The sequence below is a fragment of the Sceloporus occidentalis genome, unplaced genomic scaffold, assembly GCF_023333645.1.
Source record: "Sceloporus occidentalis isolate IW3139 unplaced genomic scaffold, rSceOcc1.0.p SCAF_1, whole genome shotgun sequence".
NCBI classification, from domain to species: domain Eukaryota; kingdom Metazoa; phylum Chordata; class Lepidosauria; order Squamata; family Phrynosomatidae; genus Sceloporus; species Sceloporus occidentalis.
The window spans coordinates 284,567,738-284,594,986 of NW_028316981.1; the positions used below are offsets into that span (position 1 = coordinate 284,567,738).

Sequence of the window (27,249 nt, forward strand, 5' to 3'; positions counted from 1 at the left end):
CCTCCCATATACTTTTCTAGCCATTCTGTCTCTGCCTTGTCCTCCAACTTCGGCCCCAGACACTGTTCCCACTGGTTGGCTCGAGGGTCCCACCACTCCCCTTCTAGTGTTTCCCTCGACTGGCTCCTCCAGGCTCCTTCCTCCAGATATCTGAAGTTGCCTTCTCTCTTTGGGTCTGGCAACCTTACTTCCAAGCAGGGTCCGACCCTCAACAAGCTGTGTCTTCCTCGCAGGGTCACCAGACAGCCTGCTCGGCCTGGGCTCCTAAGGATCCGGCCTTTCCCTTCCGTGACTGCTGCTGCATGCCCCAGTCTACCGCATTCGTTGCCCCCCCCCTCGCATCCACCTGTCCCTCTCCTTTTATATCCCGCCCATGGGGCAGGACTCCCTTGTACTCTGGACTCCCCTGGGTCTTCTCGCCCCTCAGTTCCCTGTTCCTCCCGATCAACCCTCTCTTCCCCCTCCCCTGCCTGGCTACAGGAATTCATACACATTATTTGTGAAAAAGTGGGTTCGTTTAATGCTTCTGGATTCTCAGAGCCATTTATCTGAGTGAATTTTCCCCACAGATACTACAACTGTAACTACATACATCTATTATTCCCCGAGATTTAGTATATTCAACACATAATGTGTATTGGGCAGAGTTACAGTCCCCATAGCAGATGTAACTTTTAGATTTTGACTTTTGGTCTCCAACTCACACTTAGTCTTTTGACAGTTAAGAATGGCGGGGAGGAGGAATAGGAACAACGTCCAAGCTCTACTGCTTATTTGTTGAATCAAAGCTAATGAATTAAAATTCAGTTGTCACATTAAGCTTGTCAGTGGTGATGGAAGGAACAGATGACTACTCCCCAAAGAAACATACTCCAGTGTTTTCAAGGCTCAGCTGCCTGAGAGGGCATCCTTGTCCTAGAACAGATTATACAGTAAACTGACTTTGTGCGCCAACAGTATGTCTTAATTCTGCTCCTCTTCCTCCAATTTCAACGTTACAAACATTCCATGGGGGTGGGGTGGAGTGGGGTGGCGTGTGTTAGCTAGTCTGAGTCTTCAGAATATGGGATAAAAATATTTTCAAGCAACGTCATTTTGTAGGAAATACATATACGCAAAATGTCTTCAGAAGCATCAGTGCAGTTGGAGAAATAACAAATATGACCAGTGGACCAAACAACAAATACTGAGCTGCAGAGGGTTGCAAGGAATGGGGAAGGGGAGGGATATGAAAACATGTTTTGAAAACAGTGTGATTATGCTCAAAAGACCTAATCTGGAAAAATATCAATCTTACTTCAACAGCCACCCACTTTTAAATAAGTAAAAAGCAATCAATAATGTCAGATATAACCCCCGCAAAAAAATCAATAGGAACCATTAGATGGATATTTGATACAACTGACTTTCCACATTCCTTTCTAGTTGTTTCTTAATAGGTTTACATAGATTAAACATTTTGACTATAGTCTGCTATCTAGATTCCTTGTAAAAACAGTGATCACAAACAAATGGCTTCTTATTGTATATGCTCATGTAGAAGTCTAGGAATTTTAGTCAAAAAAATTGACCTCCAAAAGCCTGAATCAACTGATCTATGAACCATTCCTGGTGAAAGGCAAGAGTGTAATCTGTCCTTGAAGCACTGATCCCTCTCTACTCTCTTGCCAACCAACCTTTAGTGTGAGGACAAACATTGCTGGAATTTTGTTAAGTTCTATGGCACTGTTTTCCTTTGTTTCATCCTTTAGGCCCTTTATTACATGTCCCCAAGGTTTTTTTGTCATTGTTGTTGTTAACTGCCTTCGCATCAATCTTGACCCATGGCAATCCTATGGATGAGACACCTCCAAGCCCCCATCCTCTACTGCTCTGCCCAGCTCCTGCAAATTCATATTTGTGGTCTCTTTAATAAAGTCCATCCATCTAGCACGTAGCCTTCATCTCTTTCTACTTCCCTCCCCATTTCCCAACATCGTCTTTTCGAACAATTCATGCCTTCTCATGATGTGTCCAAAGTATGACAGTCTAAGTCTTGTCATCTTGGCTTCTAGGGATAGTTCTGGCTTGATCTGCTCCTCTAAGACCCATTTGTTTGTCCTTTTGGCTGTCCATAGACTCCTCAGCACTTTTCTCCAGCACCACATCAGAAATGAGTTGATTTTACTCCTATTTTCTTTTTTGAATGTTCAGCTCTCACAGCCATACATGGTAATAGGGAATACAATGGCTTGTATGATTCTGACTTTTGTGCTGAGTTGTATGTCTAGCCAACAGTAGAGCAACATCTGGACAACTAGACGTTCCCCATCCATGCAATAGACATATTGTCAGAATTAGGTCTCACTGAATTCCACTGGGCTTACTCCCAGCATTAAACATCCATGATTGCAGTATGAACTTTTCAGTCTCAGACTGTGACAGAGGAACACATCTCTTATCACATTATCTCACAGTAAGTACCTGCATCTCCTGCTCTAATTTTGTCTAGCAGAAATAATGTCCTATCATGAGTATTCCTTGCCTAATGTAAGTAATGTACAGATGAGACAAGAAAAAGCAACCTCACCCTTGCAAGCAATCCTACCCATGGATCTGCTAGGCACAGTCCATTTAAAATTCAGAGAAGTCAAGGTGTGTATGTATCTTCAAGTTGCCTGTTGATTTATGGTGACCCCATGAATTTCTTTAAAATAAATTAGACAAGGAATACTCAAGAGGCGTGTTTGCCAGGTTCCTTCCTCTGAAATATAGCCTAATGTGCCTGATATTCATTGACAGTCTTCCCTCCAAGTACTAAACAGTGCTTACCCTGTTTAGCTTCCAAGATTTGACAGGTTCTGGTGTCTTTAGAGTATTAAGACATCAGAAGTAAATACTGCACCTTTATACCAGTGCTTTTTTTCAAAAAAGCTTCTCTTGAGAGGGCTCCCTACTAGATTATGCCTCCAATGAGTACTGCAGTGTTATTTGTCCAAATGCCTATTGTACCATCTGTTATATGTGTGCCATTAGAACCTCCATCTTCCCCAGCCAAGATGGCCATGCTGGCTGCTGAAGGTTGTGGTCTATTATTTTTAACCAACAGTAAACCGGAAAAGGCTGAAACAAAAATACTGTCCCTCTTTGGGACATTAGGGTTCCTCCCTCCCCACGAAAACTTAAATTCTTGCATCTTCCTCAATTCTTCAACAAAGGAAGAATCAGAAGCACTGTAAAACAAGAGTAAACTATATTACTTCATTTTCCAGCACTGAAATCTAACATGATCAAATCCTAAAATACCACCCCTATACTAGTTGTCAATGATATATTTTAACAGATATATTTAACAGGCCATGATTCCTCCTGTGTGGGGTCTTGCTATCATAATCCCTGTATACAAAAAAGGTAAAAGGAGTGATCCATCTAATTTTAGACCAATCAGCTTGCTGAGCCAAATTAGCAAAATGTATGCTAAACACCTACAAACTAAATTAATGGATTGGCTCGAGTCAGAGAACATCTTGAACGAAGAACAAGCAGGATTTAGAGCAGGACGATCAACGATTGATCATGTATTATTGCTACAACATCTGATAGAAAAATATTCCAAAATGGGCATCTCGCTCCATGCAGCTTTTGTAGACTTTAAAGCTGCCTTTGATACTGTCCCCAGATCTAGATTGTGGGAAAAACTTATGAATAGTTCAATTGACAAAAGGGCTTCTCCTCCTGATTATTAAATTGCATGAGGATAATCGGCTGAGAGTGAGATGTAGTTCAGCAGGCCATATGTCCAAAGAAATCCAAGTTAAGATCGGAGTTAGACAAGGATGTGTTCTAGCCCCTTTTCTGTTCAATTATTATATAAATTCCTTAGTTCCCCACTTGAATAAGATCTCCTTTCACCCTCCTAAAATAACAAATAGACATGTAAATCTACTTCTTTATGCCGATGATGTTGTCATATTATCTCTGACTCCCATCGGATTAAGAACAGCCCTGAGGTCGCTAGTCACTTATTGTAGTGAAGAAAGATTAACAATAAATTGTTCTAAAACTAAAATCATTACTTTCTCTAAGCAACCCAGAAGAAGAAATTGGAAACTGGGAAAAGAAACTATTGAACAGGTAAAGACATTCAGATACTTGGGAATTGTGCTTCAGGTCACGGGTAATAGAACTGCACACTTGGAATACATTTCAAAAAATGCACAAAAAACAGCTAATGCAATCCAACAATACTTTTTTTCTAAGGGAGCCCAATTTATTCCAGCAGCAATTAAACTTTTCCAGGCTAAGGCCAGACCACAACTCTTATATGGCGCTCAATTGGGCCCTTATAATGATCTTATGCCCCTTGAACGGGTACAAACAAATTTTTTAAGAAAAATCTTTCAAGTTGGTAGTAGCGTTCCCAACGCGGTATTGAGGAGAGAGGCTGGAGTCAGTAAAATTGAAACAAGTATGTGGATTTATGTTTTATTCTATTGGCTCAAACTAAATAAAACCCCGGATGGACTAACAAAATATATCTTGACCGATACCTATAAATCTCACTGGGAATCAGCCATAAATAAGAAACTATTATCTATAGGCCTATCGAAAGATTTCATACTAGAATTAAATCTCAATCAGGCCAAACTGTCCATAAAGCAGAGACTACTCGATATAGAAGGACAGATAGAGACTGCTGCCTTTCCGGGGCGCATTCTAATCAACAGATCAATTTCTATGTTGTCACAAGCTTCATACTTGTTCCAAATTACATTACCTAAATTCAGAAGAGCTTTCTCTTTAGCCCACTTTAACGCCCTCCCTTCAGCGGTTTTAGAAGGAAGATACAAGAAAACTCCTTTCAAAGCACGGCTTTGCCCTTGCAATAATTGCGATATTGAAACCCTTGAACATACTTTCCTGTATTGCTTATTCTTCAAAGATATCCGGTTCCAACTGATCACCCCACTTTTGGAAAAGTTCCCGGGAAGCTCAGACACTGTACTTGTTTGTAATCTCTTGAATAGCCAGTCGCCTAGTATTGTATATACAGTGGCTAAATTTTGCTACATCATATGTAAAATAAGCCCTCTCATGACGAGATAAAACCTCGAAGGCTAATAGAAAGTGTCACTCACATAGGCCAAAATCTGGAAATTACCGGAGCTAGAAACATATTGTGCTACTCAACCTTCGCTGCTTTAATCGCATGTATACACATTCTACTTTTTATTCTTAATTCTGTTTTTAATGTTTTTATTATATAAGTAGCAATGTACAAATAATACAATTACATTCTGTTTTTGTATTGCTGCAATTGCATTCTGTACTATATTGCTGGTCAATGACCGAATAAAAATTTATTATTATTATTATTATTACTAGTTGTCAATGATATATTTTAACAGACTTACAAAAGTATCTCCATGAAAGGTTTGCTTGTCTGCTTCCCAAGAAATATCCCAGCTGCCACCCTGGAATCTGAAACATTAGCCTTACCATTTGCTTCAGGTGCATTTTCCTTACTACATCTGTGCTCCCTTCCTCTTTTATAGAATGCATGCCTTCCACCTGGCAAGTTTGCCTGAAGGTCAAGCATTGATTTGTGAATTTTAATAGCCAAAAGGTTGTCCACACACAAAGAAGTGGTGTCTCTATGTAGCTTTATATGCTAACAGAAACTCCCAGTTTTCAAAGCTTTCGCAGTTCCTACTCTTTAGAAACCATACATTCCAGTTTAGAACGAGAGGCATGATTAATTTTGGGCACTCAGATAATCCCTTCCAATAATAAGAGACATAGCTGCTTGCACAAAATAATAATAATAATGAGCAAGCATTTTACCTCAAACACTATTGCTGGCATTCCCAATCTCAATACATTTTAAAAATTAGTTTGCAGCACTGAAACGTGCACATTTAATGTATATGAAATTTTGGGCGAGTGCGGAAGATTTTAAAAGATTTTTCTGCAAACATAAGATAGAGGAAGGGGTGATTTGTTTATCAAACAGTATTTCATGCCCACAATGGGCACACAAAAAATACTGTTTGAAAACACCTAAGTTCTGGACCATGCCAACCACAACCATGTCAGGATGCACAGGGAAGCCATTGAAATCCACAAACACCTGGACAATTTCAACCGGAAAGAAGAAACCCTTAAAATGAACAAAATTTGGCTACCAGTCCTGAGGAATAGCAAAATCAGGACTCAGCAAATGCAAATGGGAAACCACTCAGAGTCAGGGGCTTTCCCAGCAGATAATGATCACCAATTAGCAGACATTAATCCTGTTTTGCATTAGCCTCCCAGCCTGAGGTCAGCCATCAACACAGAACAATACACATGCAAATCACTCCTGCATTCCCAGGCTCACACAGGATATATACATCCAATTTTTCCAGGCAAAGCATTCTCTGAAGATGCCAGCCACAGATGCTGGTGAAACGTCAGAAAGAAACTCTGCTAGAACATGGTCACATAGCCCGAAAAACCCACAAAAAACTATGCATGCCGGCCATTAAAGCCTTTGACTTTATAATAAAAGCCTTCTCTGATAAAGCAGATAACATCCAGACAGAAAATCTAGTTTATCTAGAAAAACTCCAAGATACCTGAATTTAGCTGAAACTGAACGATTAATTGTGAGACAAGACAAGTCCTATCTGTGTATCCCATGAAGTAGCAATGTAAGCAAGGATTCCTCTCCACAGATCTGCTCTACATATGGATGCCAGGTGGGTAGGTGTGTCACATGATGCTCATGACATCAGGGGGCATAACTACTGCATCTGTCCTGTGTGTTCAATCTGCCATTTCAGTATCTGAATAGGGTTATTCTGTCATCTCTGTATCTAGTCATTTCAAACAAGAAACCCATGCTAGGAACTTGACAGTGATGGCTTCTCCCCGTCCCATTACTCTGTGTTTTACTGAGTTCATGGTACTAATGTTGATATAGGACACTTCATCTCTTCCTTGTGACAACATAACATGAACTCAGCATTTCTACTGCTGCATAACTACTTCTGACAACTTAAAACAAATTATAGTAGAACATGGAACTAGGTATTACATCACTATATCTGGATCCTGTTTACAATGTATATCATTACAGAAAAAGCATACTAATTTTCACCCATTTTGTAGCAACACTTCTCTTTACTAACATTTCTCCTAAACATTTAAGATGACATCTGACGGGTAAGTTAAAAGAGAAACGGATCCTTTTTAACAAGTACTGGCAACAGCACTTACCCATTACTGATGTGCTGGAATCCCATATAGTCTCTGTTCCGACACATCACAACTTTGGACAGATTAGCCACCAGGGAGACAGATTTTCTCCACTGAGATCCACTTAATGAAGGTAGTTCGCCCTAAAATATGATCAAGCACCACTAGTATCAAAATATGCACATCCTTTAAAGCTGTGGATGGATAGACATGGATGGACACACACACATACCTCTATGAAAAATTCCTCAGCATTACTTGTCAACAACTTGCATCTTGCATATAGCTTTGTAGGCCTTGCAAGGGTGGCCAAACCACTGAGCATCTTCCCAGCAAATCACATTTCCTCAAGCCCACCATTCAGCTGTGTGGAATACTGGAAATAGCAGAATTTTCTGAAGGAGAGCATACGAGTGATTCATCCCAGCACTGCATCCTTCCCATGAAAATCATGCTCTCACCCTGCCCTGCATTGCTGGGCAGGGTAAGCATGACTGTGATGAGGACAGCATGTTGGCAAGGCTGACATTCTCCTCTCCATGTGCCAGCACTTCCCATAAGAACGGGTGGGGACTGATTAAGTTCAGATGTAAGAAAGTTTGCTATAAAAGATTCTGAAGAAGCAAGTGTGAGTTAAAACCTTTAGCTGAGAAGACAGTGGAGGAGAGAACTGTAGTCCCAAAGAATGACAGATTGGGGAGAAGTTTCTTTCCAGCCCAGCACAGTGCAGCAGCAAGCAGCCTGAGATGAGAGACTTCTATCTCTCACTAGCACTGGATAATTGATTTAATTAATTCCATCATCTATTCTCTGTCTACAGTTTAGGGAAGTAGGTTGAACTATAGTTATTCGAATAATTCATATTGTTTCCATCTTTATTTTCTCCTTCTTATTAAATAAACGACTGCATGCCAACAAATATTTTCGACTTTCACAAGTGAATTTTATTTGGTTTTCAAAGTTTGTGTTATTTTGGGTGAGAAGATAAAAACTAAGAACTGTACAATATTTACACTGGTTTAGGCAGAACAAGAAACTTTCTCAGAAAGCACAATTTTATGTAGAATTTATTTCTGTATAACAAGACTCTGTTTAACAAGACTACTTGTCAGAGCAAGTGGTTACTTAAAAAAGAAAAGAAAAAGAAAACACTAACCCACATACTCAGACTCTACAAATGCTGTTTGTTAATTAAGAAACCTAAATATAGCAGTAATACAAGCATTACAGTAGTCTGTCGCATGTTCTTCTAGAAAAAGGCATGCCCTGAAAGGAACAAAAGTATACTAGGCTACAAATCAAAACTCCTTGTATAAGTGCAGGTATTCTGTTATTTTTTTAATTAATGAACATATGTAGAGATCCACAGTCTGGACACAGTGATCAGAAGCCTTCTTGATGACTTACACTGGAGCAACTGGGGTTATGCTAAGGTAGGTACTTTTTTGGAAGGTTGCACAGGGAATTATCCCAAACTTTCTTGTGCCACACATTGTCCCCATCTGCACAATAGTTGATGAACAGTGCCAGGCACAGCTCTGCCCTCTCCCAACAGCCACCAATTGGCTGGGGTGTATGCCAGGGAAGCTGTCTCCCAGCTGGCACCTGCCAAGACCTCTTCATAAATACACTGGCAGTGCTTTATACTCCACCAGTGTTATAAATTCTCGGCCATTTCACACATACTGAACATTACATCTGAAGAAATTACATATATACAGATTGTATGTGTGTTCAAAGTAATGTGTGAACAGCACTGTTCTCAGTCTCCCCTACATCACTGGTTTCCTGCAAAAGGTAAACAGATTATATTTCACACAAGACTGTGAAAAAGAAAGTAGGGTAAAATGTGCTGATTATGCTTCACACCTTTGTCACATGCACACGCACACATGTATAATTACTTGCTCATGATAATTTCTTTCAGTCCAACATATCTAGTATGCCTCCATACTGTTCAGAAAGATAATACACTCAAAACTTTTGCAAGAGAAATTGCAAACCATACTCTTGATTTTTAGTATTTTAAGGAAACCATACTGATACATATGCCAGCATAAGAGTTTTTCCACTGTATTTTTTTAACAATGTCTAGAGGCTAGAACAGAGAAATTAGAAAGCTCTGAATGAATAGCCAATAAATACATTCTGACAGAGCAGGAGAGGCAGCAGGAAACTGCCAACCCTGACAAGTGAAGTAATCTTGAGGACTGAGGGAGTCACTCTGTTGGGCAGATAAATCATTCGTGAAGAGAAGGAAGAAAGCATCAGGAATATGCTGCAATCCTGTGTAGAATTATTCAGAAGTAATTCTCTCTGAATACAAAGGTGGATCCTTGTTATACGCTGGGGTTTGATTCCAAGATCCCCCGTGTATAACAAAATCCGCAGATGCTCAAGTCCCATTCAATATAATGATATAGCAAAATGGTGTCCTTATAAAAATTGAAAAATCAAGGTTTGATATTAGGAATTTATACGTTTTTTGAACATTTTCAAACCGTGTATGCTTGAATCCATGTATAAAAAATCTGTGTATAAGAAGGGCCGACTGTTTCTATCTAGCCAATGACTTGTGTTCACCTTGATTTTCCATTTTTTTTATAAGGGACATCATTTTGCTATGTCATTATATTTAATGGGACTTGAGCAGCCACGGATTTTGTTAGACACGGGGGATCTTGAAACCAAACCCTATAACAAGGGTCCACTGTACCTCTGAGTACTCCTTGCCTAAAACCCTATGAAATTCATGGGATCGCCATAAATTGTCAGGCATCTTGAAGTCACATACAGACATACACTACTACAGGATTTGGGCCTGAAAACCAAGGAGAACTCTTGCCACATTGGGGGTAGCATGTAAACAAGCATGATTACAGACACTTGCACATCATTGCTGACCACAGAGTATGCCACTTAAGAAATCAAGCTTCACTACTTTGCTTTGTGAATTCGAAACCTACACAAGACAGACTTAACTGTAGTCTCAAACCAGCAAGTTTTTGTTTTGTTTTTTATTTCTTGAATCTATCCCACAGTCTGTAGAGCGCTTCTGAAGACAGGAGGTTATTGTCCCAAATAAGGAGGGACATTGGTGTAAATATCTCTCAAATGCCCCTAATAGCACAGACTGTGCCTGCAACTGAGAGGATCATTTAATATACTGACCTTTTAAAATAAATGTATTTCTTCCTTTAATGAACAACACTGCAGGGAGTAACAACTGATTTGAGGAAAGGGCAAATACTCAACCAAGGGGATGTGCCTAACTGTCCTGGTTCCTAACAACCTATGCAGGCATTTGTACTTGGTGATATTTTAATGGCATCCAATTATTATGGGAGTGGGGTAGCCATGACCTTACATACGTTGTTGGACTTGATTAAACATAAGCCTCAGAAACATGACCAATACAGGAGAATACCACCAGTCCAACTTCAACCAGAGGGCCACAGTTTGCCTGTCCCTGATTTGCAGCTTCTCTCCCTTCTCCTTTTTTCCCAGCTCCCTCACAAAATGTTTTCAACAAGTAAGTTGTTTTGCCTCTACCCAGCACAGAAATTGTCACATAAACAATGCACTGCATCCAGAATTTACATCCTGAGAGCTGAAAAAATGTCTTCCTTCTAGCAAAGACTTATTGTTCATTTTCCACTGACAGAATGGGGTAGATGGTGGGCAGTTTTTGGTTCCCTGCAGTATCTGAAATTCTGCTTCTGCATGAACACTACATCCCAACCTGGGAGAGAACAGCTGCATTATGAAGGAATGATAGCAGCAACTGACTTCTACTTAAACATGAAAGAAGCAATATGGTTTGGACATTTGTTGTTGGCAAAGTAGGACATGTGCACATGCACATATATACATACACACAAAGAGAAATTGAGATTGATTGGCTGAGACTCAGTGACTGCCCCAATCTGTGGGAATGAAGGGATTATGCCCACCTGAGTCCTCAAGCGGGAGAGATGTACGCTCATACAGAATGTGTCCAATATTTGCAAAGGAAAACAGAGAGGGAAGATCCTTGGTTATTCAGTCATGAACACGTACTGCAGTCACCACCACTGTAACTTAAATTGACCCAGAAACATTTTCAATAATCCAGATCTAGCTGAAAAGTTCTGAACACTTTGCTATTGCTATACTGAAACAGGCATGTTCTCTAGTATTACTCCGTTATAATTATACAGAAGCTTACTATTCTGTGTTCTTTTTAAGTCAGACCTTTGGTCTACTCAGGAGGGAAGAAGGGGCGGAAGCTACCATGTGCAGAAGAAACAAAAAAAATATTTCCAGTCCCTAGGCACAAGACTCAAGTTTCTAGAAGCCTGGAATTTATCTAAAGCTGCCTGAAGGACCGGCTCATTTTACCCTTTGAGCTTGAAACTAGGAAATTTTGTCAGCTGCTCCCAAATAAACAGCTGACTAGTTTAACAGAAAATCCTTTCATGCTGAGTCAAGTGGGAAACACATTTTGTTCAAGTAACTCCACTGTTATCATGGGGAAGAGAAGCAATTTAACATGTTCAGTAAAGTGAGTCAGACCTGAAATTATCCACAGTGGATCAGCCTGTGAAAATTCCAGCAGTTAGCAGAAGCAGAGTATTGGGGGTGGGGGATTAAACATCGAAAGCAACAAAGTATAGCCATCAAGTATATGGTGAGATGTAATAGCTTTGAAATAAACTTCAACAATTTATTCAAGTCTCTGTGAATTAACTTACAGTATGAATATTTTTCCCCTGCCAGCAACAGTCCTGAGGGCATGAGCAGCTTCAGTTAGGCTTTAAAGAACTGAACCCACCCTGAGTACTAATAAGTGATCATTCCTCATTTAAAAGCTTTCTTCAATGGTTTTAACACCACCAATTACTTCACAACATGTGAGCACATGTCCTGTGCTTACACAAGGAGACTCTTGTGCTCCTTCCTAACTCATCACAAAACGACAGATAGAATTATGATCTATTTTTTAAACCATTCCCTATACTTTGTTTTGCTTCTAATTTCTCTTTCAAGATGTATTGCATTTTGGCTAGTTATGTATAATATCAGTCAGTCACCTTCACAGTTATTTTTGCTGTGTTTTCACCAAAGGAAAGAAAATGGATTAGAAACCCAAGCAGTGTTTCATGGACTACAGGCTGCAACCATTTTTAACAAGGAAAAACCAAACAATGCCAGGATTTCTAAAGTTCTATTCACCGTCAGAAGGCATTATGGATAAGGTTTGTTGCTTCCAAATATACAGGTCTAGCCATTTAAAAGAAGCCTAGCAATGCATTAGGACTTCCACGTCTGTTTTATTCTAGATGCCACGTACCAGATTCAGTGTTCCTGAGTATTAAAATAGGGACAAATCAATATGAAAGCACTCTTTTTGACAACATACACATTCTAACTTCCATGACATGGAACTCTTCCCTCATAGACACATAATAGTTTACAGTTATTAACAGTTGAGCAGGATACTGTCAGCTTGGAAGTGCTACCAATGTGGGTTGGCAGCCAGGAGAATGCACACCCTGGTCTTGTCACCTAAGTATCTTTAATTACTGTATATACTCATGTTTAAGTCTAGAAATTTTAGTCAAAAAATTGATCCCAAAAACCTAGGTCGACTTATCCACAGGTCAATGGAAATACTGTAACACTTATTTAAAAAGGGAACCATCCCCTGGTGAAAGGCAAGACTGCACTCTGTCCTGGAAGCACTGACCTCCCTCTACTTTCTCTTCCATCCAGTCTTCAGTGTGAGTCAAAACAGTTATGCCTGCCATAATTTTGTACGTTCTTTCGCATTGTTTTCCTTTGCTTCATCATTTAGATATTTTGTTGTATGGCCCGAAGTTTTACCCTCAACTTATCCAAGGGTCATGGCAAAATCCATAATTTTACCCCCAAAACCTGTCCTCAATTTATACATGAGGTCAACTTATAGCTGAATATATATGGTAATGTAGGTGACTACAGAACAACCTCTGTTGAGTGTTTGGTATAAATTTAGTATTATCTCAATGCTAAAAACAAACAGTGGTGGCCAATTTATTTCCAAGAACAATTCAAAGTACTGTATTTTCCGGCGTACAAGATGCCTTTTTAGTCCAGGAAAATCTTCCCCAAAGTCGGGGGCCGTCTTGTACGCCGGAAAGCCGCTGGGTCCTAAAGAGAGCCCTCGGCAGCAAAGCCTTCTCCCAAAGGCAAAGTAGCGTCCTCCTCCCTTCCTTCCCTTCCCTTCCCTTCCTCCCCTTTCTTCTTTCATCTCCTCCTTTCCTTCCTTCTTCCTTTCCTTTCCTCCCTTCTTCCTTCCCTTCCCTTCCTAGGTTTCTCTCTCTTTCTCCACCACTTTCCCTTTCCTTCCCTCCTTTGCTTTTCCCCCTTTCTTCCTTCTCTCCCTTTCTTTTCCCCTCCTTCCTTCTCTCCCTCCCTCCTTTCTTCCCTTCTCTTCCTTCCTTCCTTCGCTCCCTTCCCCTCCTGTCCTCCTTTTCCCGGGTGCCCAGGAGGGAAGTGAGGGCGGCGGACGGCAGAAGGTCTTTTCAGGGTTGCCAATTTGGTGACTTTCACATGAAAAATTGGGATATTAAAGTGCTTTTGGTGTGATTTTGGTGTCTATTTCAGGGCAGATTTGGTGACTTTTGCACATTCAGCTCCAGCCCTGACTCTGAGAGCGAGCCAACCAGAGAGAGGACAGTGGTCGCCCTCCCCACCCTCACAAACTACAATTCCCAGGATTCCCTGGTTTTTCAAGAGAATTGCCTCCACACTTCCAGATCACAGCCCCAGAGAATGAGTCTACAGTATACCAGTGTTGCCAATTTAAGTCCACTTCTGCAGATGCATTTGGATTTAATAATGATAACAATAATGGTGATTATGATAGAGAGATCTTGTAGCACCTTTGAGACTCACTGAAAGAAAAGTTGGCAGCTTTCTTAGACTTAAGCGTACTTCCTCAGATGCATGGGAATTGTAGTTCACTGTGGCACCAGAGCTCTTTCTCACAAAACTACAATTCCCAGGGTTCCCTAGCACTGAGCCAGGGCAGCTAAAGCAGTCTCAAACTGGATTATTTCTGCAGTATGGATTGGACCTTGAGCATTTTTAATAACGAAGGTCCAAAACACACTGCAGAAATAATCCAGTTTGTGACCACTTTAACTCTCCTGGCTCAGTGCAAAGGAATCCTGGGAATTGTAGTTTGTTGTGGCACCAGAGCTCTTTCTGATAGAGAACGCTCAATGTCTCACAAAACTACCATTCCCAGGGTTCCCTAGCACTGAGCCAGGGCAGTTAAAGCAGTCTCAAACTGGATTATTTCTGCAGTGTGTCTTGGACCCAACTCAGGCTGCATCTTCACTCCAGAGACAATCCAGTTTCATACCATTTTAACTGCCATGGCCCAGTGCTATGAAATCCTGGGAATTGTAGTTTGTTGTCACACCAAAGTTTGCTGAGAGAGAAGGTTAAATGTCTCAGAAAACTAGAATTCCCAGGATTCCATAGCACTGAGCCAGGGCAGTTAAAGGGGTGTCAAACTGGATTATTTCTGCAGTGCAGTTGCAGCCTAACACATTTCTATTTGGCACAAAGCTTCATGGGCTTTGATTCCAATAGGAGCCACTTGAACTGGCACGGTTCCATCCATACAGAATCCCTGGGATTTGTAGTTTGGAGCAGTGCCCCCCCCCCCCGCATTCTTTGGGCAGAGAAGGAAAAAGACCTTATAAAACTACAAATCCTAGGATACCAATAGGATGGAGCAGGAGCTCTTAAAGTGGTGTCAAACTGCATTAATTCTAAAGTGTAGATGCACCAAGAGGAAGGGCGGGAGGAGTTGTCGACGCGGGTGAAATAATGTTGTGTATGCTGTTATTTCAAACGTGGAACACACTCCTTCCTCAGAATGTAGTGGAGTGTCCCTCCTCTTCCCCTCCTTTTCTTCTTTCTCCTTCTCCTTTTTTCTCCTCCCCCCCTCTTTCTCCTCTGTCGCTGCTGCTGCTGTTGTTGTGTGCCTTCAGCTCCTTTCTGACTTATTGTGGAAGATAGGGGTAGTCTTATACGGTGAGTATATCCCAAACACTCTATTTTAAGTTGTAAATTTGGGGGTCGTCTTATACGCTGGAATATACGGTACTAATAGTGACCAAGGAAGCTCTAACTTTCTCCCGTATGAACCTACAGTTTACTGAGGTTATCAGAAACTATGTCCCTACCTTTAAAGGTTAGCTGAGTGCCTTGGTGCCAAGGCAGGGCCTCTTCAGTGGTAGCACATGTTGTTGAAATCCCTTTCCAGAAATATCATTAGGTAGCTACTTCATTGGGGGATTATGTTTACAAAGGTTTTGATAGCAAGTGGTTTGAAATTCTACTCCTCACCTCCTTATCTTATCATTCTATTGTTTCTTTTGTTTAATTTGTTGGGTATGTTTTTGTCGAATTTTAATTTTTCAAACCATGGTAGCTATCTTGAATGCTATTTTCACAACAAGGGACAGAAACGTTGTCAGATAATAATAATAATAATAATAATAATAATAATAATAATAATAATGTTATTTGTATCCCGCCCCTCTGAGAACAATTGGGGCGGCTAACAAAGTTAAAAATACAGAACATATAAAATCCCCGATACCCTCCCGTCCTTAAAAAAGTATTAAATCCAATGCAGAATTTAAAAAAATACAAGTTAAAAACTGACCAGAAGGTCAACAACATCACATCAGCAAAACAATCAATGGGAGCAGCAGTATCTTATTCCCAGATGTTTTTCTGAGGCCAGGTTCTCTATTCTGGGGAGGCCTGCCGGAAGAGATCTGTCTTAACAGCCTTTTTAAAGCTGTCTAAGGATGTAAGTAGACGGATCTCATCCGGCAGGCCATTCCATAATCTGGGGGCGACGATGGAAAATGCCCTCTGGGAGGTGGCCGAGAGCCTAGATTTTTGAGGCTGAAGTAGGCACCTTCCAGAGGAGCGGAGTGTGCGGGGAAGATTGTAGGGGAGAAGGCAGTCCTGAAGATAGTTTGGACCCAAGCCATTTAGGGCTTTAAAGGTGATAACCAACACCTTGTACTGGGTCCAGAAGCTAATGGGCAGCCAGTGGAAGGACATTAGAACCGGGGTAATATGGTCCCTCCTGGATGTTCCAGAAATTACCCTGGCTGCCATATTCAGTACTAGTTGCAGTTTCCGGACCAAGCACAAGGGTAGCCCCATGTAGAGCGCATTACAGAAGTCTAGACGTGAGGTTACCAGCATGTGCACAACAGTCTCAAGATCCCTTACTTCCAGAAAAGGGTGCAACTGGCGTATCAGCCGAAGCTGATAACAGGCGCTCCTGACTGTCGCATTTACCTGGTTTGACATCAGGAGCGACGAGTCAAGGAGCACCCCCTGACTGTGAACGCAGTCCTTGACGGAGAGTGTGACCCCATCCAGGACCAGAGGTTGCAACCCAATTCTTTGTTTCGGGGCCGCTACGGTGAGCACCTCCGTTTTTTCTGGATTCAGCATCAATCTGTTTCTCCTCATCTGGCCCATTACTGCCCGAAGATGTTCATTGAGAGAGGAGACGTCATCAGAATTCGAGGCCGATGAACGAGACATGGAGAAATACATTTGGGTGTTATCAGCATACTGATAACACCCAGTTCCATAACTCCGAATGATCTCGCCCAGCGGCTTCATATAGATGTTAAATAACATCTGGGACAGAATAGCACCCTGTGGGACACCACAGGTAAGCTCCCTCCTACTAGAGCAACTGTCCCCGAGCAGCACCCTCTGGGATCTGCCCGAGAGAAAGGAACGGAACCACTGCAATGCAGTGCCTCCAATTCCCAACCCCCTCAGGTGATCCAAGAGGATGCCATGATCTATCGTATCAAAAGCATCTGAGAGGTCTAAAAGCACCAACAGGGTCACACTGCCCCTGTCGATGCTCAGACGCAGATCGTCGGTCAAGGCAACCATGGCAGTCTCAACCCCAAAACCTGTCCTGAAGCCAATTTGAAATGGGTCTAGATAATCGGTTTCATCCAAGACAGCTTGGAGTTGAAGAGCAACCACCCTCTCGATTACCTTGCTCAAGAATGGTAGCAAAGAGACTGGCCTATAGTTGTTCATATCCAGGGGGTCCAGGGAAGGTTCTTTCAGAAGCGGCCTAACAGCCGCTTCCTTTAAGCAAGATGGAATATAACCTTCCCTGAAGGATGCACCGATGATGTTCGCGAGGAACTGTCTCAATGCATCCCCCCGCTGGATGGCCAGCCACGATGGGCAAGGGTTAAGAGAGCAAGTTGTTTTCCTCACTTTACCAAGGAGCTTGTCCATGTCATCAGTACTCACTGATTGAAGCTGATCCAGTACAATCTCTTTAAGAAATCTTCCCTAAGCTCAACAGATAAAACTAAATATAACTACACGTGAGATGTGTTGTTTCCCTTGATTAAATTACTTTTTCTAAATAATGCTGTAGAAATTTAAGAACATTCCTTCAGATGAAGTATTCGTTGCTCTCACAGCTGGATATGTCTCAACAGAGCAGAAGGTAATATAGCTGTTTATTCCACTGCCAAACAAGCTACCAAGCTCGATTCAAAGTACCTATCATGGTTCAACAGTATTTTATTAGCCTGGGTTTCAATTAATACTTCCTCATCCATGCCCTTTAAGATTTCCTGAGGCTTACCCAATCTTAGAACAATTTTAGCATTCAATTCTTCAACACTGAATTCACAGGTCCCTAAAGGGCAAGCATTTCAGACAGCTTCAGATTTGCGTGAGAACCACTATGGTTTATAGGTTGTTTTTTTCCAAAGCTGTTCTCAAAGGAACAGAATTACTTTAAAACAAAAGCTCAATTTAAAACAAAAGTTCAGAAGAAAGACTGATTACAGAAGCCATTTCTGTGGCTTCACTTACAAAGAAGAGAGTTGAACAGATAGAGGTTGTACAACCAACACAGCTCAGACTTCACAGAGAAATGCTAATACATCACAATCAGGAGGACTTGTTTATTTCAAAGAATCCTATTGAACTGTATACAGCTAATTCCTGCAGGCAAGAACCTGAATGAAAGGATGAACTCATGAAATTTACTATCCTTCCCTTACCTGATGATCTCCAGTTGTGTATCCACGAAGGGTGAGGAAGGTAGGAATCCTTAGCCAATACTCCTGAAGTATACCAATTTGAAGCGACTAGACTTTATTAAAACCGGCCTAATCTCCCATAACCCAGCTTTAATTGAGAGATATTAAATAATCAACTGCAGTAGTCGTTAAATATTTAAGTGGTTAACTATCTGGATAAGGAAACAACATTGCAAAATTTATCTTTATTAGCCAACGCTACCCTACTGGTAGTTTGTCAGAATGTAAATGTCAATGTGAGTAAGAAGGATTTTGCTTTTTAAAAACCTTGAGATATTACACTTCCCAGATCACTAGAATAAAAGGAGACTTTGGTGAAATGGGAAAAAAAGACAAAAGACGACTTTAAATCTACATCTATGTGCTATTCGCCTCCCTTCGTTCCCCACCGCGTCTTTCATGGAATCCTTTATTAACATTAGTAGATCTGACACCAATTAACAATAAAGGAGGACTTATAAAAAGAGACAGGCTGTTAAAGAAAGACAAGGGGTAAATCACCTAGATTTCCAACACATTAATTCAGTAAATGAGCTTCCAATATATTCGATCAGCTAACTCCAGTAGTGAAAATTTAAACTTCCTGACAGGTTCTACTGCATCTTTCCAATTAATGTCAGACCTCCTCAGCCATTGCCCATACACAACTTCAAGCTATTTCAAAGACTGTCAAACACACTCACTCACAACAAGAAAGCAACACTAAGAAAAAAAGAAAGAAAAATTAAGCTCTCCTTTTACAGGTGTGCTGGTGCAGAACATAGTTTTCCAATATACTCATAGATTTAAATAAATGTGGCTGTTTCAAAACTGAAATTCTTCCAGGGAAAACCTTAACATTAAAAGGCAAAAAGTAGATGATTATAATAGCCTTCAACAATTAAGTGCCATGAGGCCATTTTAGACATGTAATGATGCTGTAAAGGAGGACATTTCAAACAAGCAAAAATTGTCAAGGTTTGAAGATCTTGTCCTTTATTACAGAAAGTATAGCTGGGCAAAGTGCTGGCATTTTTTGTATTTTTCAAACCTCTCAAAACAACTATTGCACTGATATCACTGCTGACTGTCTCCTCACCAACACACATACACAAACACTTCTAAGCAAATGGCATAGTGTCCTTGATGCTACTCAATGCATACGAAACTAAGAGAAAACTGTCAATAAACATTACCAATAAGTTGGTCAACATATATTTCATTACATATATTTTACATTACATAGTGCTCAGCCAGAAAATGCCCAAATTAGTCAATAAAAGAACAGAAACAATATTCAGTGTTCAACCTTAAACATGGGTGACAAAATTGCCCCTTGTACTCCCTAAAAAAGATTGTAACACTCTGGGTTGGATCTAGACTAGTACACAGTGGACTTTATGAAAAGAGAATCAGAGGAAAGGGAAATTTCTGTTGTGTCTTCAGATCAAAATCCACATAGGCAAGGCCTACAGGTTTCTCAAACTCCTCAGCTGTTAAGAGCCCAAGACTGTAGCAGTTCTTAAAAGTGGAAGGGCAAGAGGGTTCATCTTACAAGCCACCATCAAATCCTACCCAAAGGCAGAAAATAATCTTGACAGAAAAGAATAGCATTATATAGACCCAGTCATCTTGTACAGCCCAGCTCTATATAGAGGCATACAGATAGGTTTGCTGCTGCTCTGAATATTAACAGGAAATACATACCATAGTGCCAATAAGCAATCTGCTATTGCCTGGTTACATCCAACCTTTTCTTGTGCCCAGAATTATGTCTCACCTGACTTGCAAGGAGCCAGATTAGACATTTAACGTAGCAGAGACAGAAAAGTATTTGGCTATTTTCATGGCAACTACATTTAGCCAAAATCTACATACAGATATTTTAGAACCAATTACTATGTTCAAATTCAACTGATTAGAAATGTCTAGCCATTTAATGCACCTCACTGTCACAAGTTGCCCAAGGGTAGTTTCACAGAAGAGGGCCCAGCGCATCCACTTTCCTCAGTTATGTATTAACAAGATATGCAAGTATTCTATTGCATTAACAGCCAAGATGCTGTCTTGGCATCAAAACTGGATTAACTAGTAGGTGAAATTCTAACCAATATATCCCCCCAGCAATATTTTAAATTATGCAATATAAAGCATTTTACCTATCATCTGCAGTTTCTTTTACTGCTGATTTTGTATATGTTGAGGGTGAGGTTTATGCAAACACTACTGAATGCCAACATTTTACACAACAAGCACATAGTCATCAAGCAGATGGATGAAACTGTGCAAAACATTGTGTACAACTAAATAAATGACAAGATAAAAATCTCCTTATTTCAGTATCTAGTTGATTCTTATCAACCACTATACAGGATTTAATTTTAAATTACTGTTTATTTATGGACCATCAACAGATGAGAAAACTGGTACAGTATTAGCCACAATCATCATAACTTAGTAAGGCATTGCCTAGAAGAAAGCTTAATCAGTACAGTAACCAGCAACCTAGTACAGAGTATTGTGTTTTAAGGTATTATAGGCCCAGCTCACACAGTAGTATGTGTAGGACAGCTCATATACTAAACCTACAGAGCTTCACGCTTCATTCCTCACACCAACTCTGCTACCCTGATTTACATGCCTTTCTTTTATTGCCCATGGAAGGTAACAAAGAAGTCACTGCTAGAACAGGGCTCTTCAAGGTGACTATAGCAGCTGACTGAGCCAATCACTGCTCATGCCAGGGACATGCAAGTCTAGATGTATAGGCTGAACTGAACAACCCGTTTCACTTACTCAAAAATACCGATTTTAAAAAAATAAAATCACACAAAAATAACCATTAGTAATTTATAGTAATACGCAGAGTTGAAGCATGTATAAGAACATCTCAACCAGGGCAAAGAACATGTGGCCCTCCAGGTATTGGATAGAAACTCCCAGCAATTCTAGCCAGTGGTGCAGTCCAACAGCATTTAATGGAACACATGATTCCTATGCCAGGAGTAAATGATGGCCCAAAACACACTGCAGAAATAATCCAATTTCAGATTGTGTTAACTGCCCTGCTGAGGAATTCTGGGAACTGTAATTTTGTGAGACATTTAGGTCTGGTGCCACAATAAACTACAATTCCGAGGATTCCCTAGCACTGAGCCAGGGCAGTTAAAGTGGTCTCTAACTGGTTTATTTCTGCAGTGTGTTTTGAACCTGAATTATGTTAACTAGCATGACAGCACAAAGAATGAAAAAAATATGAAGAATGAAAAAAATTCCAACTGGAAATTTAATTCTTCCTATGCCCCAAGAAGAAGGGGAAAGAAAAATGCCAGCCCTTTAACAACACAAGTTGTTTTTGAGGGATAGTAGTAGGGGCTGGCATGTGGAGAACAAGAGGGAGTCTCACAAAGGATGGCAAGGCCTAATGAGTGGAAGGGTGACAGTGAAATGCTGCAGCCTTGGCTGTAGTTCCATGCTGACAGTTTTTCAGAAATATATATGGCTCCATGCCTCAACGGTAGTACAAAAATACTGCAGCTGCACAAAGCAGGGCTACAGGTAAGGCCAGCATGGGACAGACTGCAATTCTGCAGTCACAAGAAACTCTCAGCAGAAAACATTTCCCCATTTCCAAAGGAATAGCCCAGTGACTATTGCTTCATGTTACTAGAGAAATGAATATCCTTACAAACAATACCACTTTGATTGTTATTACTGTAAAGCTCCAAAATTTTGGACCCCAGGTTTGTATCCTAAGCCTTAAATCAACAGCCATCGAGCTCCTCCCCTGAAACTGAATGCAAGTCACAAAAACAATGATCTGTTTTTTGTTTCAAATTATGTAAATATAAGCAAGTCCTTCTCCAGTGAAAAGGGCAATTTAATTTATTGAACCTCTAACAAGAAACATCTCAGTTCTAATATACACAGAATATGAGCTGATTGCTTGTTGTTCTTCTCCAAGGTGAATAAAAACTGAGATTGAAAGGCCAATTCCCAGTTATTACTTTCAGGCAGGCATACAATGTGAAACAACACTTTTTTAATAAATGCATTCTTTAGTACTGTAATAGTAACAGTAAGTAAGTAATACTGTTCCACAAAGATGGTTGAGTGTCCTGTATCCTAGAATCTAAGCACCAAAGTTGAGACAGAATTTTACAGCATAAGTACATTTTATTTGTACTGTGACAAATGGCTTCAAATCTTGGTCTTCAATCAACACTGATTTGGGGATAATAAGCTTGACCACAGTTTTGCTCTGCTTCGCAAAGATCACAGAGGTCCTCCATAAAACCAAGTGAGAACCCTGCTGTAATCGCAATCAAGACATGGTAAACATCATTATAACCTTTCTCAGTGAACTCACACTGCCAACTAATTTTACCTATGGTTTCATTCAAGTCTGAGATAAGGACTACACATCACAGTTTTCCAACAGAAACTCTACAAATATTTTATTTTCTGAAAAGCACATACAGCAATATACAGTATAGTGTTCTGAAAACTTCATCTGAAACAAGTGAAGAACTGTAGCTTAGAGGTAAACATGTATTTTGCACGTAAATCCAGTGATAAACAATCCAGTGATAAAAGTCTAGTTCTGCAGTATTAGAACTGTTTCTAACTACATATCCTCTGGCAGTTTTTACCCTACCTAAAACCTTCACAAAGCTTAATGAGCCTAGCGTTGAGTAAAGGAAAATATTTGTGATTCGGAAAACTTCAGCATCTGTTATGCTCTTCTCTCACCACACCCCACATAAAGTCACATATTTGTATGGCTGTGAAATGCAAAGTTTCCATACATTTATAGCCTGGAGAGTTTCCAAAGGGATCGTGTAAGGAAGAAATGAAAGTATACTTCCAATTGTGTAGCACTGGATGCACATTTATTTAAACGTTCCAGACGGAGCAGTACACATCAGCTCTATTTACGCATATTTTCCTCTGCTCACAATGACCTTTGTCAACACTACCCAATATCCCTCCCCTTTTCAAGGCAGCACAAGTATCCCCCCCAACCCTGCCCTTTCAGGACTTCTCAATGAGGCTTCTTTAAGTGCTGAAAGCAAGCAAAGCTAAGCCCATGCTGAGTGTCTGTCTCCTACAGAAGATTGCATCTTTTATTTATCATCCCTTGGCTTTATTTTCACAGTGAATTCCTAGCTAAAATGTAATCAGCCAAGAAACCCTCCCTATGTGCACTCCTGTCATTCCTCATCCCTTGCAAGTGGAGTCAAGCAGAGGCAAAAAGTTGAAGAAGACTGCTATGAAAAGCCCTTGGCAATGCCAGCCAAACTGGAAGAGGTTTTGTTCTGGTGGTGCCATCACGTAGCAGAGAGATGCCTCAAACCGCTGCTGGAGGGGCAGACCAAAAGTCTTGTGGAATGTTAATTAGAACTTAGAGGAGTGCCCAAAGCTAAATTATTTGCAGGCCGAAAGGGAAAGGCACCATGAGGAGAATGAAGTCTGTCTTGCAATTCAATAATTCCATTTTAATTCAAGCTGGCTTTGACTTAAAGAGAAGGAGGAGGGCAGTGCCGACCTCCCACACCTAGAGAAGGCAAAGGCACAACCGCATTAGCATTTAGATTCTAGGTGTATCCACATCTTTCAATGCCAAGAAAACTTAGCACTGGGGGGGGGGGGGGGAGGTATACTTGCGAAGGGAGAGCCACAATGTTCTGTGCTGTGGCTGACATTAAAAAATGTCACCTCATCTATGTCTGAATGCTAGGAGCTACTGAGCAAGGATGGGGAGTCGTAGCACCCCAAAGGTACCCATGGAGGTCATCTAAATTTCAGGCAGAGGATAAACAGAGCTGCGTAGTTTAAATACCTCCAGATCATCTTCCCCTTGTCAGAGCCCTGCTATTTTGCTCGCAGTGAAAAGCACTGAAAGAAGTTCTTTTGTTTGGTTCCCCCCTCCTTTCAGAAAGCGGGCGTGCGCATGCACACACAGCACCCTGAAAAACACACACGCATTCACACACAAACATGAAAATGAAAAGGTGCCAGGTTTTTCCTCCAAAGGGAATTTCCGGCAGGCCATTGAGAGATGTCCTGCCAAAACAGAGCCTCCTTGAAAACGCAACAACAACAACAACAACAACAACAACAGTTCCAGCTCTACAGAGAACCTCACCCAGAGCAGGAAGTTTTCAAAGGGAAATGGCCACTCATCGGCCAGAAGACCTGGTGCCAAAGCCAGACACATAAAAAGGGAAAACCAAACCGCCATGAACAAGGCAGAAAGGTTGAGGGGTGTTTCTTTGATTTAGAAAGGGAGGAATTCAATGGCACAGGACAGAGAGAAAGAGGGGCAGCAAAAACTGGAGACGAAGCAGGATTTCAGGGAGAAATCAGCCCTTTGCCCCCTCTGCTGAGATGGAGAAAGCCAAAGAGAAGGGAAACTGCTCCGTCCTGAAGGCATCTGGCAGCATTAGAGGCTGGCTGGCTCTGCCTTCCCCCAGAACAGACCCCTCAGCACTCAGCCTCCCCCGCCTTCCCTGCAGGCAGGCCTCCTTTCAGCCTCAGCTCCATCAGCAATCTGACAGCTTTATGACCCACTGACCTACCCGGATCCCACCCCTAACACAAGCCAGAGTGACAGGCAGGGCGATGCCGCCTGGACCCAGGAGCACCCAGAAAGCCTGCCCTCAACCCATCCTCGGCGGCCCCTGCTGCTCAGGCGCTGCTGCCCTAGAAATGTCTTTGTTTGGAGACTCCCATTCTCTCCTGGCAAAATCCAAGAGATCCCTGGCTCTGTTCTCCCCCGCCCTCTTTCCTTCCCCCCCCCCCGGGGGGGGCCTCTGGTGACTCCTGCTGCTGCTGGTTCCCTTCCATCCCCCCTCCTCTGATGGGGGAGAAGGGCAGTGGAAGAGACAGGGGCAGGCAGCCCTAGGTGGGACTGGGGGCATCTGGATAAGGAAGACAGCGGCGCAAGGGGAGGAGGAGGCTGGTGGAGGGGGGGAGGAGGACAATGTTTTAAAAGACAAGGAGCAGGGTCACGCTGAATGAGACCAATGGGGATGCTGTGGGGCAGGAGGTTTATGACATGGGGCAGAAGAAGCAGAGGAGGAGAAGAGAAGAGGCTCCGCTAGGCAGGATTGGGGCACTTGTAGAAGAAAAAGGGGGAGAGTATGCTGCTGCGAGGGAGGGGGCGAGGGGGGAAAGGGTTATAATGTTCTGGGATGAACCCAGGTTGTTGTCCTTAACAGAATCAAGCATCAAAAGAGCACGAAGGAGTGTTGAGCGGAGGAAACAAAGCCATGAGGGTAAGGAGAGGCATGAGATTTATGGCAGGGGCAGAAGGAGCCTCCTTGGATCCCAGTCTGGGAGAAAGGCAGGCGATACATTCCCTAGAGTAGACAAAGAATGTAAAGGGAAGTGGAAAGGCTGGAAGCAGGGAGTTCAGTGTGTTGTGTGTGTCTCCAAGGAAAGGGCGCTCTCTTTGAAGGGTCTAGGTTTCTGCAGCTGAGGATAGAGAGAAAGGCAAGGAAGGGTGAGAGACTGAGGAGAAAGAGAGGAAGGGAAAAAGAAAGGGGGGAAGGAAGGACAACTGAAGAAAGGAGGAAAGGGGGAACAGGAGGAAAGGGAAATGGGAGAAAAAAGGAAAGGGAAAAGGTGGTAAAAAGAAAATGGGAAAAGGGGGAGGGAAAAGGAAGAGGGGAAAGGGAAAGGAGGGAAAGAGAAAAGAAATGGGGAAAGGGAAGAGAGAAAGGGGGAAGGGGAGAGGAAAAAGGAAGGAAAGGGAGAAAAGAGGCGAAAGGGGGCCGCCTGGGCAGGGGCTGAGCCAAGGGGAAAGAGTCCGTCTGTCTGTCTGGCAGGAGATGGAGGGGAAGAGACGGAGGATCCCCCGAACCCCGGGGCTGGAGGGGAAGAAAGGCAGGGAGGAAGCCTAGCCCCATTCCCCATCCTCCTTCCTTCCTTCCTCGTGTGGAGTGACTCACCGACTTGGAGGACGTTGTCGACGCAGCCCCCCTCGAGCAGCGCGATGCCCCTGCGGAAGGGCAAGCGGTTCTCGTCGGCCGAGGCCTCCGCCGCCCCTCCTCCCGCCGCCCCTCCTCCGCCTCCTGCTCCTCCGCCGCCGGGCAGGGCATTGGGGGCGCCTCCGCCGCTGTTGCTGGAGCCGGTGGCGGGCGAGGCGGTGCCGGCGGAGCCGAGGGCGGTAGATCCTGCTCCGGGGGCGGCGGGGGCGGAGGCGGCTGCGTTGCTGTTGCCGTTGCCGTTGCCATTGGCGGCGGAGGCAGCGTCCTCGGCTCCCGAGGCCCCGGCGGCGGCGGCCCCGGCGTTGAAGGAGGAGTACATGCAGATCTCGCGCTCGCTCCGCGGGAAGGACCAGTAGACGATGCGGCGCTGGACGGGCTCCGGGATGCGCTCGAAGCGCTCCTCCACCCGCTGGAAGGGCCACTTCTCCGCCACCCGCCGCGCCGCGATGTCCAGCAGCGACTCGGGGCTCTGCGTCTTGCCTAAAGGGAGGACCCCCAGCGCGGCGGCGTAGGCGGCGGCCAAGGCGGGAGGGAAGGCCACCGAGGACGGACCCGCCACCACTACATTGCCTTCAGCCACGACGCCGCCTCCGCTCCCCGGCCGCTGTCCCGGCCTGCACCCGGCGCCGTAGCCCGGTCTGCAGCAGAGGCGCTTGGCGGGGGGAAGAGGGAGCTGTCCTCTCTCCGCCATGGTCGCGCCGCGTCTGAACCGAGAGCGGAAGTGCCTCTGCTATATAAACGGCCCCGGGACGAGAAGGCCACGCCTCTTTCAGAGGCATATAAGGGCAAAAGGGGGCGTGGATTATTTTCCTGCCCTTTCTTCAGTGGGCGAGGGACGGGGATATGGAAAAGCGAGATGCATCGGGATGGGGAGAACACGCCCCTTTTAGAGTCATATA

At 42.8% G+C, this 27,249-nt stretch overlaps 1 protein-coding gene across 1 annotated transcript in view; it reads right to left on the reverse strand.

Moving 5' to 3' along the window:
- LOC149324005 (zinc finger SWIM domain-containing protein 6-like) overlaps nt 1-27,041 on the reverse strand; it is a 131,999-nt gene extending 104,958 nt beyond the window's left edge. The window contains exon 1 of the mRNA XM_089495293.1: nt 26,312-27,041. Within this exon, the coding sequence (XP_089351419.1) occupies nt 26,312-27,041 (730 nt within the window). The remainder of the gene's footprint in view (nt 1-26,311) is intronic.
- Nucleotides 27,042-27,249: the final 208 nt, after the last annotated feature.